The sequence below is a fragment of the Pteropus alecto genome, unplaced genomic scaffold (assembly GCF_000325575.1).
Source record: "Pteropus alecto unplaced genomic scaffold, ASM32557v1 scaffold563, whole genome shotgun sequence".
Lineage (NCBI taxonomy): Eukaryota > Metazoa > Chordata > Mammalia > Chiroptera > Pteropodidae > Pteropus > Pteropus alecto.
The window spans coordinates 241,106-257,706 of record NW_006433385.1 but is presented as its reverse complement, the minus strand read 5'-3'; the positions used below and the strand labels follow the sequence as shown (position 1 = coordinate 257,706).

General features: G+C 47.2%; 1 protein-coding gene across 3 annotated transcripts in view; it reads left to right on the top strand.

Annotated features, from left to right (window-relative positions):
• KDM5B (lysine demethylase 5B) overlaps positions 1-16,601 on the top strand; it is a 46,141-nt gene that overhangs the window by 9,444 nt on the left and 20,096 nt on the right. For all 3 annotated transcript variants that reach the window (XM_015586570.2, XM_015586568.2, XM_015586569.2), the window contains exons 2-10: positions 2,712-2,789; positions 4,132-4,254; positions 5,167-5,337; positions 9,507-9,641; positions 11,182-11,278; positions 12,397-12,506; positions 13,865-14,023; positions 14,444-14,563; positions 16,045-16,203. In XM_015586570.2, the coding sequence (XP_015442056.1) occupies positions 2,712-2,789; positions 4,132-4,254; positions 5,167-5,337; positions 9,507-9,641; positions 11,182-11,278; positions 12,397-12,506; positions 13,865-14,023; positions 14,444-14,563; positions 16,045-16,203 (1,152 nt within the window). The remainder of the gene's footprint in view (positions 1-2,711; positions 2,790-4,131; positions 4,255-5,166; positions 5,338-9,506; positions 9,642-11,181; positions 11,279-12,396; positions 12,507-13,864; positions 14,024-14,443; positions 14,564-16,044; positions 16,204-16,601) is intronic.

The window sequence follows — 16,601 nt, the reverse complement described above, 5'->3', positions numbered from 1 at the left end:
TCTTAGTTTATAAAATCTCCAGGCCATTTGGACAGTATTTAATCATTTACTTGTATATTCTGACATGCTAGCTTTGATATGTTTTTGGTCTCACCTTGAACCCAGATTTTTTTATTTTTTTAACGCCAGGTGGTCTCCCTTCCAAGCACTAACCAGACCGGATCCTGCTTTAGCTTCTAAGATCAGACGAGGTCGGGCATGTTCAGAGTGGCATGGCCATAGAAGACCAGTTCATTTTAGAAAGCCTACAGATTTGTAAGGTATCAGAGAGCAGAGCTCTGAGCAGTGTAGTCTTAGTCTGCAGGTAGAATGTTAAGCAATGTGATTTCTGTTTGTTACATTGTATTTTGCGCAACAAAACACATTGCTTTCTTTATCTAAACAAAAATAAATTACTTTCACCTTTTTGACCAGGATGAAGTGTGGTAGGTAGTATTTTGAAGTTTATTGACCAAGGGTACTTACTATGCCACTGGCATTTAAACGTCAGCCAGTCTTTTCTGGAGGGGGGCGGGATAGGAAACACTCAAAGCCTTATCTGTAATTGCCTTCTTAAACAGTTAACGCTGCCAGTAAAAATTTTATTTTCTTTGTTTTTGGTGTGGTAGTAAATAGCTCTGTACGAATTTGTAATCTGCTTTTTCCCTTTTAAAAAAGGTATGGTCAAAAGTAGTCTTTTTAACAGTGTTTTTGTGAGGCATTGCTATTTGGGCATTTTTACCTAAGTCTTGCTGTCCTAAAACGAAACTTCGTTTTACTTTTAAACTACAAGCAATCAATAGTGATACATTTCCAGCAGTATAGATCTGAAATAAAAGTAACTGCTTCCCCTTCCTCTTATGAACAGCTGTGAAACTTATGGGTTTGTAATACCCTTACCGAGATTCTACATGTTTAGTTTGTTACTTGTCCAGTCTTGGGTATCTTCCTATATTTGAGACATTTAGATCTTTTCTCCTTTATTTTAGCTGCAGAGTATTTTGTTATTTACAGATGTACCAACATTTATTTAGCTTATTCTCCACTGATGTTTAAGTTCAGACAATTCTGCAGTGAATTTTTTTGTGCCTGTATCTTGATGTGAGTGGTAATAAATATTTGTGGAGTCAATTCCTACCAGAGAAATTGCTGGGTCAGTGGGCCTTTAAAAATCTGACGCTTTCTACTTGCCCTCAAAAACAGTGCACTGGCTGTCAGGCCGTGCGTGCCCTGACAGGTCGCTGATGCTGGTGGTACGTAGAATTTTAATCTTGCTAAACTGGTGGGCAAAAACAAGGGGATCTTGTGTATTTCCTGAATTTTGTGTGAAGCTGGACATCAGTCTTTTTACGATGACCATTTTTTCCTGCTAACTGTTGATACAATTTGCCCACTTTTCCGTGTTTTGTTTTTTTTCCCTTATTTATTGGTACGATCTCTCTCTCTCAATCTAGTATTTTAAAATGCTGCATAATATTCAATGTTCTTATAATGCCATGCAAATCATCCTGACACAATACTGCAATTAATTTCATATGTGTATTTTGTTGACTCTGGGTGCCTTCTTTTCTTAGCGTGAATTTCTAGGTATACGATTGGGTAAAAAGTCTGTGAACATCCTGGTATTAACTTTTTCTCTCAATAAGAAGTTACTTATTATTTAATGGGTACTTAAGGTATTTAATGTTTTATTGCATTTAAATGGGTCAGGAACCAAAAGAAAATCAGCTGCGATCCTGCCACGGGAGACCAGCGCCGTCACCGCTCTCTGTGCCAGCTGCCCAGTTTTCTTTCTCTCTTGCATACGTAGCCTGTTGCCCTTTTCCTCAGCGTATGGAAGGAAAATCGTTCAATGTCAATAAATAGAGCTCCGCCACAGCACAAACTGTCCTTTTTTTCCTTTTTTGCTTTTTCATATTAAAATACATGTAATACAAAATTTACCATTGTAACCACAGTTCGGCGGCATTGAGCAAGTTCACAGCCACCACCACTGCCCGTCTCCAGGATTTTCTCATTATTCCAGAGTGAAACTCTAGACCCATCAACACAGCGTAGTTTCTGTGCCTTCAACTGTCCCCTTGTCGTGGACATTTGAGTTGTTTGCAGTTCCCTCCGCTTGCAGTAACAGTTCGTACGTGTTTTTCTTCTTGTCTGATCATTTCCTCATGACAGCAGTTTTTCTAAGAACTTATATCAGGAGATATTGTTCAAGGTGATTCTTAAAATGGGTTTTGGATGTCCTGCTATTTTTCTTTTCCTCCCACAGAAGAACTTATCCTCAATTTTACGATAAAAATTAATGTAACTGGGGTGTGTGTGTGTGTGTGTGTGTGTGTGTGTGTGTGTAAATGTATAGATGTAGTTTATAGAGAATTTGCATTGATATAGCTATTTTGTAAAAAGAAAGATAATTTTATGGAACAGAGAAGTCAAAGACTCTTTCTCCTAAGTCTGATTTTTTCCAACGAGGTCGGGGCTCAGTGACATTGCTCAGTTGGAAGGTTGTAAAGAGGGGTGTGTGTGCAAGATGTGTCACCCCCGTGGGGAAGGGTCCTTGTCTGTGTTCTGTTCTGGTGGAAAATAAATTGAGAAACTACCCTATGTTCCGTTTTGTTTGACTGGTTAGAGATAACGTGTGATTTATGTAACCCGGGGTTTTAATTTTAAAACAATTTGTTAAATGTTAGAATTACAAATTCTTCTAATAAAAGCTTTTGCTTTTTCCTTAGGATTGGCAGCCGCCATTTGCATGTGATGTCGACAAACTTCATTTTACTCCACGTATCCAGAGGCTGAATGAATTGGAGGTAACGTCTTCAACCGCTGCCCTGGTGCCTGTATTCTGTATTCCAGAGGGGCCTTTTTGCAGAGGCTCCGTCACAAACCTAGTGGTTTTAGTGAAGCTAGACTATGGCCAATAATCGATAATCACAGGAAATCAAATGGCAATAAGGCCTTTGCAGCAAACCAGATTTCATTAAAAACACTGGTTTTTGTCACTTATTGTCAGCCTGTTAATTCATTTATTTAAATCTTAAGTTTAGATGACAGCCACTAGAATTTAGGTTTTGGGAGGAATGTACTTTGAGAACTATCTAAAGTAAAAGACTCTTCAGCTCTAATTTTCTTCCAAATATATACTTTCACTTAGACTTAATAACACTTTAATTGCCCAAGAAGGAGTGAGAAATGCAGGGGATTCTCTAGAGAAGAGGTAATGTCTCTCCATTTTCTGTGCTGCTGAAACCCTACAGTACAGGGTGGATAAGGCTTGGGTCACTGACAGGGTTTTGCGGTTCGTGTTTTGCTCATCCGATCGTCATATTGAACCAAACCATCTTTCATTTCTCTGTACCAAGCACACGTCTTGAACGTAAGTCGAACGTGTGTCCACTGTAATTCTGTGGCCGTTGGTGGAAATAGCACCTGGTCCACGTGTTTTCAAGTTGAGCTTGAAAGACAGGAGACGGGCACCAACTGCGGTCTCGGAACATGTTTGGGACCGTCTGCACGTTGATGTCAGTGTGGGTCTTGTGCGAGTTCAAACTAAAACCGTCTTTTTACAAGGAGAGGAAAAGAAAGTGACAAATTTTTTTAATTACTTGTAGGCGGCAGTAATGATCTGTTAAAGGAATAACATTTAAGAGAGTTTTCCTAGTTTTCTGTTATCTTTACATTATCAGGACATTAATATTAATATAGAAACACTATTGTCAACCTGTTTTTAAATTTGTGTTTGAGCAGATAAGATCTGTGCTTCGAAAGAGCAGGCCTTTAAAGTACCCAAATTATAAAAAGGCCGAGGGGGGTGAACAGGAGCTAACTTGTCACAGGGATTTAACCAGTAACAAAACTGTGCTCGCGAGTACTCTGAATCCGAGACATCTCTCTCTCCCGGCGCCCGCTTACGCAATTGGAGGGTTTCCCGAGAGTTTGACTTTTTGCCTGGCACGTGGTACTAAATTTGTGTTGAGTTAATGTGTAATTATTTAACCAGTTTAATTTTTATATTTTTCCAGTTTCTCTATCAAATTCAGAAGTGGCATTGCACTTATATATTCTAAGAACGAAAATACCACACGTTCAGGTAATAGGCAGGAGCTTCAAAATTAGCTGGGTAATATTAAAACTCACTTCTTTATCATTTAGGCTCAAACTCGTGTAAAATTGAATTTCCTGGATCAGATTGCAAAGTACTGGGAGTTGCAGGGAAGTACACTGAAAATTCCGCATGTGGAAAGGAAGATCTTGGACTTGTTTCAGCTTAATAAGGTAAAAAACTAATGGCTACCCTCTCTCACTTAATAACTATTCTGACGGCGCAGATGTGTCTTCTTTGCCTTGAAAAAAAACTTAATTGTATAAAATACGTAAGATGGAATTCTCCATTCAGTTTAATGACTGGCCCTGCTTCTCACATCTGAAAGCCTCATCTGATGAAATATTTTGCTGTCACCTGTTTGTTTTTCTTTCTTTCTTTTTTTGGGTCATTTTAAAACTTTACAATAGTTCTGTAAGTTATTCCATTCTCTTTTATTACAGATGAGACAAGTGAGGCCCAGAGAGAAAGCTGGCCAAGCTAAAAGGCTGTCATAATGCAGCACCTTAGCTTCAGGGCCACTCCAGTCTGAAGCCAGCACCCTTTCCTCCACCCACGCACCTGTCCTTCCTGCTCTTTAGTTTGTGGAGGCTTTTAAGAGTCACCGAGTTGGACCCTTTTTTTAAATTAGAGTTTTCATTGTTAATCTAGTTCTTCCTTCCAGAAAATTTTCACTGCTTTGGGAAACAGGTAGATTTTGCAGGGTGCAAAGTGTTTATGGACCACGCCGTTAGAAGCAGTGTTTAAATTGTCTAGCTTAAAAATAGTAGTGCGTGTATATTTTCTTTTGACCTGGAAAGTGTATTTTTAAAGGATTACCTCAGCCACGAACAGTTCGTTCTTGGAACCACATGTAGGCACGAGGGAATTAGAAGTGGTTTTCATATAGATATTTCTGATTTATTTTCTAATTATCATTTTTTTATTATGCTGACATTGGTTAATGAAATCCAGTAAGTTTCAGGTGTACGATTCCGCAGAAAGGCATACATGTATACGTTGCGTTGTGTTCACCGCCCATAGTTGGATCTCTTTCTGTCACCGCATATTTGACATCTAATTTCTTTTGCCATTTTATTTAACAGTTAGTTGCAGAAGAAGGTGGATTTGCAGTTGTTTGCAAGGATAGAAAATGGACCAAAATTGCCACCAAGATGGGTTTTGCTCCTGGCAAAGCTGTGGGCTCCCATATCCGAGGGCATTACGAGCGAATCCTCAACCCCTACAACCTGTTCCTGTCTGGGGACAGTCTGAGGGTGAGTGCGGGCCAGCCTTTCCCCGTCGCATGTCACTGCTTGTTCAGGGGGAGTGAAAAGCCTTGATGATGTGTGAGAAAACTTTGTGTGATGAAGCTGTTGACAGAACCTTGTCTTTGACTTTTTTTGCCAGTGTTGTTTTTTTCTGTTTTGAGAGCAGCCATATTTGGAAGTTCGTTTTGGGGGTGGATAAGGTCGTAGAGGAAACAGACTTTTGCTGTCACAAGCCGGAATCCATTAACTTCTCTCTGTGGATGTCCCTTCCTTGCAGCGAGGAGTCGATCCTTGTCTGCTTGTTGTGGCTCGCGCTTCTGCACTCGCTCGCTCCTTGATGTAGTCCGAGCGGGCAGCGTGTGAAACAGCTCGCCTACCTGTTCTCTCCTGCCCGCTGAGATCCCCAAGGCGATTTCAGATAGGACGCTGGTAAAGGGTCGGGGACCAGGTGATCCTTCCTGTTTAGCTCGCGGGTCCCTCCTCTAATTGTTTCTTTGTAGCCAGCCACGTTTGTTTCCTTACAAAGATGGTATTTGCCAAATTATTTAGATAAAAACTTCTGTTCTAATTAAAGTGTTATAGAAACTTCCCACTTACTTCAAGGCCCTGGTAGGAAAAGAGTGTCATGACCCATTTACACCCTTCGAGTTACTCTCAGAGCAGTGAGCTCTGATTTTCAGAACTTTTACTGTGCCGTAGAGAGGCAGCGAGGTAATGGTGTAGGTTCAGGGATCGACCAGTAATCAGACCTGTCTCGATACCGACGTATACCGTCTGCACTGCTTAAACCTGTCGACCTCCGCCGTGGCGTGCCTTCCCCGCTCTCGACTCCAGGTGAGCTCGCTTTTCAGCCAGGAAGAACATGCCCCTCCGATGCTGTGAGTGAGGGGAATGGGAGCATCCGCCTGCCTCACCGGCTGCAGCGTTCTAGAAACATCTGCCCTTACAGAGGCAGCTGTTGTCGTAGCTGAGGACACATAAGCACTCAGCCGAGTGAGGAACGGGTGTTTAAGGGACCCTTCACGGACGTGTCTGCAACACAGGTCAATGTTGAGGGGCCTCCTGTATGCCCGGTATATTCTGGGCACTGATACATGTTCACTGTAGAAAATTTAAAAACAAAGGAAAGTATAGTGACGAGAAAATCACTCCTAATCCTCTCACCTGCTCCCCTTCGCCCCCCAGGCTTTTTTTGTGCACATGCAGAAAAACGGAATGTGTTCTTCGTCCACGTGTTGTGTCCTTTTCTGTTCTCTTAACATATCACGAGCGTTTGCCAGGTCACTGAATGTTTTCGAAGATAGTTTTCAATGACTCCATGGCATTCCACTTGCATAGCCGGGTCTCCATTTGATTTCCCCTATGAATATTTAGGTTGGCTCTAATTTTTATAATAATGCCGTGGTGGGCATTTTTTGTACATAAATTTTTATGTTCGTTTCTGATTTTTGAAAATTCTTAGAGGAAAGGTGAATTGGAATACACATATTTTTGAAGAGTGGAAAATAACAGTGAGCTGTCACTATACCTCTGTTAGAACAGCCAAAGTCCAGACGCCGACGACACGGGTGCTGGGAGGGTGTGGAGCAGCAGGAGCTCCCACCACTGCTGGTGGCGCAGATGGTGCAGATGGTGCAGATGGTGCAGATGGTGCAGCCCCTTAGGAAGACAGCTGGAGGTTTGCTAGAAAAGGAAACATACTCAATTGCGTGCCCTGGTGTCTACCCCAAGGAGTTGGAAACTCAGGTTAACACAAAAGCCTGCATGAGGCTGTTTATAGCAGGTCCGTTATTCAGTAGCTGAACGGATAAACTGGTGCCTTCAGACAATGGGGTGTTACTCAGCACTAGAAAGAAGGGAGCCGGCAAGCCATGCAGAGACAGGGAGGAACTTGAAGTGCACATCAAAAGTGATCGAAGCCAGTGCGAAAGGCGACACATCATGTGCGGTTCTAATTCTGTGACATTCTGGAAAGGGAAAAACTGTGGAGACAGGAAAAAGATGAGGATTGCCGGGGCGGGGCTGGGAGAGAAGGGTGAGTAGGAGCGGGGAGGACATTTAGGGCAGTGGAACGACCGACTGGATGACATCGCGATGGTGGACACAGGTCCTGTCACGTTTGTCCAAACCCGTAGAATGCGCAACACCAGGAGTGAGCCCTGACGTCAGCTACAGACTGAGTGAAGGTGACGTGTGCATGTGGGTCTGTCACTTGGAGCAAATGCACCACTGCTGTGGTTGGGGGGGCGTCGGTAGTGGGTGAAGCTGTGCACGTGTGGGGGCAGGGAGCACGTGGGGACTCTCAGCTGCTATAAACCTGAAACTGCTCTAAAAACTAAAGTCTTGACATTAAGAAATAAAATGATGCACGATGAACGACTTGTGGAGACGGGCGAACTACGCACAAGCTCTGCGGAGCTGGAGGCGAGCGAAGCGGCGTGCGGTGTACAGCATCGAGGCCCGTGGTGCGGCCCCGCGTTTTCAGGCGGCGTAAGGGGTTGCTCCATGTCTGTAGGGTGCTGTCATTACGGCGTGGTGATAGCGGTGAACTTCAGTCCCAGTTTCTCAAAGGGTTAACATTCGAGAGTCTGCATGTGATAGCATTACACATAAAGCAAACTTCAGGTGTGTTTTCGATTGTGGTTTGGAATAAAATAATCAGCCTCTTCATATCTATGTCCTAAAAAGCTTCTGAGCTTGATTTCACCTTACGTCTCTAAAGTCCTCATAAAACCCAGCAGACCATAGATTGTGGGACCATTTAGACTAATGGTAGATAGGGCTACGTATGTAATGTTGGAATTTCTGGCCACCCACTTAATAAAATTTCTGTGATTCAGCTCAGTTGTGTCTCTACAATCACATACTTCTAGGTCTCAAATAGAAAGTTCATATAGTACTTAGAAAAGGTTAATTTAGGTGACAAACAGGTTTTATTCCCATTCGCCATGCAAGCTTCCGCTAAGCGCACCCTGAATGCTCACTAGAGAACGTGGTACAGAGTGGAGGGCAATATTCAACACCAAATTAACACTTCCAGATCTTTCTATGCGTGGGTTTAATTAGAACGATCGGGAAGTGTAATATTTATAGGTGGTTGAACCAGTGGTCAGCGTAGTAATTGTTTAGAGAATTAGTCTGTAGCAGTACAGTGTTTTTTATAGCACGTCGTATTTCGTAAACGTTAGACGTCGATTTTGTTAGGACAGTTGCTGGTTAGGTGCTTTCGGTTCTTCTGCCGCCCTCGGGTTCTTCCTGCGCACGTACGGCGGGGGAGCCAGGTGTGTTGGTGAGACTGGCGGTAACGATGCTGGGAGGGGCTGCTGCAGTGTATCTTATTCCAAGTATAGATGATGTAAGTGTGAGATACCTCTAAGTGGGAACATTTTGGAACCTGCTTTTTTGAAAAGTGCTGCTTTGTGACGTTCGTGGGTTTGCTCATGAAGGGGTGGACGTCGATACTAGATTTAGTGGTAGTCATTTGAAGTCACTGTGTTTTGTACTGGCATTAAACACCCTCTCTCGACGAGTTTAGAATCAAACTAAAAAGAACAACGAGCAAGATGAGGCTCTCGTCTGATCGAAGCCAGAGTGGTTGCTGTGGGCCCCCTTCCCCGGCGACAGCCTGGCCTTGCGAGTGAGACTTCGTGGGAAGCCCGCACCAGGGAGAGCACTCGAGTCAGGCGACCTGTTTTCTCAGTTCGGATGATCCCTTTCGCTAATAGAGCGTTGCGACTTAAACTACAGGATTGCACAGTTTAGAAAATCTGTTGGATTCTGTATTGACCTGAACACTTTAAAAACGAGATATTTTGAATATGGAAAGTTACTTCGGAAACTTTTAGGGCCCTTTGCGACGGCTGGGGCTTCGGTGGTTGGTGGTTGCAGCTGGCTCGTCGGCAGTGCCTTGCGCCCACTGTGGCCTCTTACGACTGATGACGTTAACAGATGACTCGAAGCACCGCCATGCACTTGTTGAAATTTTTTAAGGTGCCGTGCACGCGTGTATGATTGGCAGCTGCAGGTATTTTTGTTTACGTAGGGTTGAAAGGTTTCAGACCTGTTAACGTATGTATGTAAATAATGTAAAATAATACCTTGCAAAACGTTCCATGAAATTTTCTAAGATTGAAAAAGAGGGGAAATGATTCAGTACAATTGTGTTTTGTTTCTAGTGTCTGCAGAAGCCAAACCTGGCCACAGACACAAAGGACAAGGAGTACAAGCCCCACGACATTCCCCAGAGGCAGTCTGTGCCGCCCTCAGAGACGTGCCCCCCGGCCCGCCGAGCGAAGCGCATGAGGGCGGAGGTGAGCGCCCAGCTCTGCCTGATGCTGGCTTTCTCGGGGTCCCACAGTTGGTGACGCGCACTCGGGGGGCTGTGCTTTCGGGGGTACGGGAGCGAGCTGCAGCAGCCGGCCCGGTAGCAGCCTGGCTTGGTTCGCCTGTCGCCCTCGCAAAGTCGGCCAGTGTTCGCGGGGCGGGAAGCCTAGGAGATGCGAAGCTGGGGCTTCTGTGGGAAAGAACTGTTTCTTGCAAGACAGAGGTTAGAAGGTAGCGAAAGCCGTTTCTCTCAGGCTTCCCGAAAAGGAATATGGAGTCTGTGGGAAACATTCACGCTCAGACAAAATAACTGTGCGACCTGGGCAGGGAGAGCCCCGAGCCCCGAGCCCCAAGCGGGGAAGACGAGGCGAGCTCCGGAGGCGTGACAGACCGTGAGGGTCGTTTGCTGTGAGACTCTTCTGCCGGGAGGCGCCCCGGCCTGGTCCCTCGGAGGCGCGAAGGCTGCGGGAGCCGGGGTCTCGGGGCCAGCGGGCCGGGCTGGAGCTGGATGCCCTGCTGTGGCCGTCTGTGGTTGCTTAGTAATCACTGGTGAGGATGAGGAGAGCCATTTCGTTTCCTGGGGAAATGGGTAAATAAGAATTGTTTCTCACGTAAGTAAACGAGAGACACGGAAAACGTAGTGGCTCCATTTTTCTAAACTGGAGAGTGTCTCTGAATAGGGAAATATGGGTCATTTGAAGCCCATAAGCAGGCTTAAAATTAAAGTTTCATTAGTCAGAGGCAGCTCTTGTTTAAGCACATCTTGATCTGTACATGTGTAAGTCACGCCCCAGTGCTGTGGACGCTGGTGGCGGTGATGTCGCCTGGGAGGGAGGTCCGATTGGACATAAGCACGAACACACACGAAGAAATGGACACTTGGTGTGGTAGACCACAAAGATTGTTTCGCTTTATGATAAGTATTAGCAGTTCAAGAAATAGTGGGTGTGTATCAACTGTAAGGGAAAAATACATTTAAAAAATAATGGCAGCCGAGACTCGCTTACACAGGCCTTCGATGAGAGGGGGATCCTGGACAGTTTAGCCATGTGGCTAACAGTGTAGCGGTTTACTGACAGAATTCACAGCAAACTGTCGTGGAAGCTGAGTTTGCCGTGGGTGCTGGCGGACTTTGGGAGAAGCCAGCAAACTTTTCCAGGCCAGTGGAATTATGCTGTGACCACAGCTGCTAGGGTTGGGGTTTGTGACGACTGAAGAAAGCCTCGGGGTAGAGGGCAGCTGGGAAAGCGAGAGCTGCTTTCAGTTTGGGTTTGTTCCTGATCCGTTCACCTTTCCCTGTGTTCTGACCCATCGAAACGAGAACACCTCTGAGATCCCTCATCTACTCCTTAAGCAGCGGCATCCTTAAGGGTGAGATCTCTCACCAGAGGGGAGAGAGAAGTCTGTTTTGAATGCTCTATTATTAATAAGACAATTTATAGGGTTATAATTGCCGTGAGATTCCATTTGGATTTTAGAAGATTTTTTTTCAGGAGATAATCATGTATATGACAACTTTTTTTAAAGGCCATGAATATTAAAATAGAACCAGAAGAGACAACGGAAGCCAGAACTCATAACCTGAGACGTCGAATGGGTTGCCCAACTCTAAAATGTGAAAATGGTAAGACAGTTCATCCATGAACGGGAAAGCAGGAACAAGTAAATAAAAGTAACTGTTAATTAAGAAAACTTCGGAGCGACCGTCACGTACTAATTCCCGGATCGGGCCTTGAGAAGTAAAATCGCAGTACATTCCCGTCCTCCTCATAGTTCAGTGACCGCGGGGGAGGGAAGCAGATGAGTCTCTGCGTTTCGGAAACGCGATTGGGCTTCTCGGCTCTTACTAGTTGCTGCTTCGAAATGTAGTTCATTGGCATTTGTGGGAAAGAAGTGATTTGCGAAAAGCATAGGTGCCTTTGACTAAATGTCTGATCGATTTATTTTAGCATTTTAGCGTGGTGGGCAGACATACTTTCTGAATCTGAATTCTAGTTGGTAGTTGCTTGCCTGACCTCTGCATGATGCCAGTCATTGGGAGGTAGGTTCGGGGCTCTGTCAGGGAAGCCCTGTGTCCTGCGTAGGTGAGCCACGTACAGATGAAACAGTTAGCGAGCTTGTGGGTGGTGGAAAAGCAGCACAATGTGATGGAAAGTAGGCGGGTTTTTAAAAATACGAACCTGAGTCCTGGCTCAGCCACTCACTAGTTGTGCTCTCTTAGTGATGTTTTTGGAAACGGGTTTGTTGCAGAGGATTAAATACCGCATGGAAAGCGTTTCACACAGTGCCTCCTACAGGCTTCATTAATTGATAGCCAGTGTTTTAGCCAAAAGTCCTGGAACCAGGCAGATGGTGAGGCCAGGCACCTCAGGTCCCGGGAGGTGATCTGTGATGTGGGGGTGTGGTGGGGATCGGCCATCTCAGAGCCAAGAGGAATGTGCTTACTGCCGTACACATCTCAGTCTTACAAAGACTGTGTCTTCAGCTCCTTTTTTAAATGCATACAAACCAGAGGAGCCTCCATCTTGGATTTTAGACGGTGCAAGAGTTTGCATTTTGTCATAAAGTCACCAGCACCAAGCCCTTGGCCATACACGGGAACACTGAGCACTGCTGCTGCCAGTGAAAAGAAATAGGAAGTCACGTTCGTGTCCGGGGTGTGTGTGGAGGGAGGTGACGAGGGCAGGAGGAAGCTGAGGAGACTGGCACAGAGGAAGAGCTAACTGGGGGTGCCTCTCGCAGAGAAAGAAATGAGGAGCGGCATCAAGCAAGAACCCCCGGAGAGGAAAGAGCTCACTGTGGAGAGTGAGAGGGAGAAGCCCAAGAGTCGGCCGAAAAAAACCACCAGTGCTGTGAGTTGACATCTCTCGATACTTTGCCCAGGGGTGTGCTTGCGTGCGCCTTGGCAGTGCTGGCGGGGTGTCCGACAAGGCGGAGACCCTTTCATGTCAGTCCACAGTGTCGATGTGTAAACGGGGACGCGCACGAGCGCGTTACGGGCACAGCAGCGGTGTCCGGGACCCTGAGAGCCGTCCCCCTGGAGCCCAGGTGAGCAGTGAACGGCGCTGCGCTGGGCGGTCTGCGGGGTTGCTGGTCTGTCGCTAGCCCTCCTCCCGGTGAGCCGAGGGCTGGGTCCAAACGCAGGTCGATGTTTCCCAGCCTTGCAGCAGGGAAGGGAAGAGGAGTGGGGGTGGGAGGGAAGGCGAGGCAGGGCCGAGCGCGGGGAGCCTGGGCGTCAGAGGACGTGGGTGCCATGGTCCTCTGCCCCTTCGAGAGCCCAGTGAGTGGCTCGTCAACAGTGCCTTCCATCTTGGAGTTTGACATGACTCCAGTTAAACGTTTTTTTCATAATTATCCCCACACAACCACCAAAAACGTGATCAGAACGTGGCAGAGCCCAGACTTGATTTGCTGCAACAGGACGACTGAGACAGTGGGTTTCGTGGGCCCTCCGCCCTCCGTCTCCGCATCACGTGTCGTTCGTTTGCTGTGGCCACCACGACACAGAGCCACAGCCAGTTTAAATGACGGACGCGTCCCCTCCCCGTTGTGGACGGCAGAGGCCTCGCCCTGGCTGTCGATGGGTCCGTCTTCTCCCTGGGTCTTCCCGCGGCTTCCTCTGAAGTGTCTTTGTCCTGCCCCCCTTTTCTCACAAGCTCCCCAGTCATCTCGGACTAGGGCCACCCACAGTCCTAGGCCGAGGTCCTGGGGTTAAGACTTCCACGTGGATTCTGGGGGGCACAGTCAGCCCCTAACGGGTAATGATGGTGTATTTTCATCACTGTGTATTTGGGGAAGTTCTTAGCTACAGCTCCTTAATTAGACTATGAAGTACGAATGAAATGTGGTTGATTAACAGGTTTTTTTAGCGTTGAATTTTTCCTTTACAAGTTCTGTTTTTGGGTAGGCTGATAGGGTATCACCTAACACGTTACTATTCTTCTAAGCTACTGAAAGCTGGATGTTAAGTAGCAAACTTTAATTGGAACACAACCTCTCGAGAAAGCTTGGGGACGTGGTTTGGGGCTGAGAAATGTGTCACGGGGCACACGGAGCGTGTGTCTCCGCTCGGTGCCCTTGGGGGCGGGCGTTTGCAGTTGAAGACTGGAGAGGCCGCATTATGCCTCAGATCCAGTGCTTCCTTACGGTTTCACAAAGTCAAGTCGGAGCTCATGACCCCTTGTTCTCTACCCATTTTCCATGGCTGCAGGTGGACCTCTATGTCTGCCTCTTGTGTGGCAGTGGCAGTGACGAGGACCGGCTTCTCCTGTGTGATGGATGTGATGACAGTTACCACACCTTTTGCTTGATCCCACCCCTCCACGATGTCCCCAAAGGAGACTGGAGGTGTCCTAAGTGTTTGGCTCAGGTGAGAATTAACGGCAGAGGTGGCATTAGAGAATTTCCTTCGGGAGAATCTTGGCTTCGCCTTTGGGTTTGAAACGTGGCAGTCGGGGATGCTGAGGCCCCTGGAAGAACGGACTGAGGCCAGGAGGCGGCCGTGGGCGGGAGCGCCACAGCCGTGCAGGGAGCCGAGAGGCAGGACAGATTTTAACAGCCACATTTAAATTTCTCTATTGAAAAAAGCATTGTCTGCTCCTTGAATGACTTTAAACATGGAAAGACGACTTCCTAACCCTTGGATAAGCACTTTATTTTGCTGTGCATTCACCCAGACTTTTTTCTGTTTAAATGAATGGCATTTTCCTACGGAAGTAACGTAACTTGCTTTTTGCACGTGTGTAAGTGATGCGCATTCAGACGGAAACGCTTCTCCCCTCCCTGGCAGGAGTGCAGCAAGCCGCAGGAGGCGTTTGGCTTCGAGCAGGCGGCCAGGGGCTACACCCTCCGCACCTTCGGGGAGATGGCGGACGCCTTCAAGTCCGACTACTTCAACATGCCGGTCCACGTACGTGCAGGCCTAGGCCTTGACCCGGGGCTTTCGTAACTGGGAGAAAGGTCTGGAGACAGGTTTGAGTCGGCGCCTAACCGCTGTTAGTCCTCGCTGGGCACAGCGAAAGCTTCGTTTGCCGGTGTCAAAATCCCACCGTACTTTAAGATGCATCGCGGTCTTCCATGCATCGCGGTTTCTGTAGAGATTGGCTTTGCCACGCAGAGTGAGCAGCAACAGTGACACCAGTAAAGGACTCTCGGCCACCCTTTCAGCCCAGTAGACGGAGTTCAAAGAAAACGTCACATGACGTGTCGAATGAGCCCCGTGTGCCAGTCAGTGTGCCGGGTGTTGGGAACACGCTCAGGAACTGTTAGTTTGTCATAAGTTAGGGTTACACTGCGGGGTGAGTTCGTTTTAAATGCCCTGTTACTCACTGAGACGCAGCAAATGAGCACACCAAAATTAGGTGGTTTTCTACTATAATTCTGTGTTTTCCTCACCACTAATGAGGCGCTACTGCAGATGCTTCTTGCGTGTTGATCTTTTTTGAAGTGGGTTTTTTTTCTTGGGCTGGTTGCTGCGTTCCGATGAGAGGGCTCTCCATGTTTTCTCGCCCTGGTCGCTGTGTCTTTGACCCGCCCCCGCCCCCGCCCCCGCGGCATTGAAGTGAACCCGTTTTCTTCTCCCGTCGCTGATGCTAGCTGTTAAGTGACTTCAAGTATTTTTTTAATGAGTTTGTAAATTCAAATTCGATTCCGTTTGACATTAAAGTTCTTTTGACGCCTTGTGCGTTACGTTATTTACCCATGTGTTTGCCTAACCAGTTTTGGGGACTTGTATATGACCTCTCCCACCTGTGGTCAGCTTTTTTTGGACTCTGAGGGACAGGCAGTTAAGCGACGCACTTCTGGACTCGCATCAGCTCAGCCACAGATTCTAGACCCTCGGTCTGGTGGCTCTTGGCAGCAGTGCAGGCTGCTGCAGAGTGACTGGCAGAGTGGCTGCTTTCTCGCTCACATTCTGCACTCTTCCCGCACGGTCACCTGCGTCACTCAGCCAGGTCTAGTGACAGAGTGAGAGGGCGGACGCGGACATGTGTTCGAACGCATCTCAGAGGAGAAGCGTCATTCAGACGCAGCCAGCTGTGGTTACTGAGCGGCAGTCAGCCGAGTTACGTGTCGCGTTTCTCAAAACAGAAAACGTCCCCCGTCGTTGGTGGCAGCGTTCGCCGTCCTTGACTCCCGTCTGTAGTCGTCATTAGGTTTGTGATGGAAAATGCGAACTTCTGATCAGTTCTTACTCTCTTAGTTATTAAATTCCTTTTAGAAAACAGTGTTCATGTTTGAGCTACCTGGAGTCACTTGTGGAATGCCAGGGACACCTTGCTCCGTAGGGCACTGTCCTGTCACTCAGCCTCGGTAGTCAGGCCGCGCACGGGCTGTCGGCGAGCGTCTGGGAAATACCAGGTTTTCTCTTCCTCGTCGCTTTGCTTTCAGATGGTCCCTACGGAGCTGGTGGAGAAAGAATTCTGGCGACTGGTGAGCACCATTGACGAGGATGTCACAGTAGAGTATGGAGCCGACATCGCCTCGAAGGAGTTCGGCAGCGGCTTCCCTGTGCGCGACGGGAAGACGAGGCTGTCCGCCGAGGAGGAGGTGGGCTCCGGCTGGGGGGCGCCTGCGTGCCGAGGGGGGACCACCTCGATCGCACGGGCACAGTGCTGCGTCAGTAACGGCCTTGCACGGAGCACACGGAGCTCGGACCTGAGTCATTTGCCCAGTCGTTCTTTGGTCGGCTCGAAGTGATTTGTCAGTGCTTCGTCCAGTCCTTACTCACCGGGTCTTTAAAGATTTCAAGACAAGTAGGAAAAACTGCAGGAGAATTTTAGCCTCAGCTGTGCCACAGCACTGTGACGACATCAGAAAGTGACTTTCCCCCCTTGGCCTTCAGATTTTCTGACTTGGTTTCTCCTGAAGAAAACCGAGGGACTGGGCCCAGACCTCTGTATGTCTGAACTTTGATACCTGAGGCCCTTAGTTTCCTCACACAAACT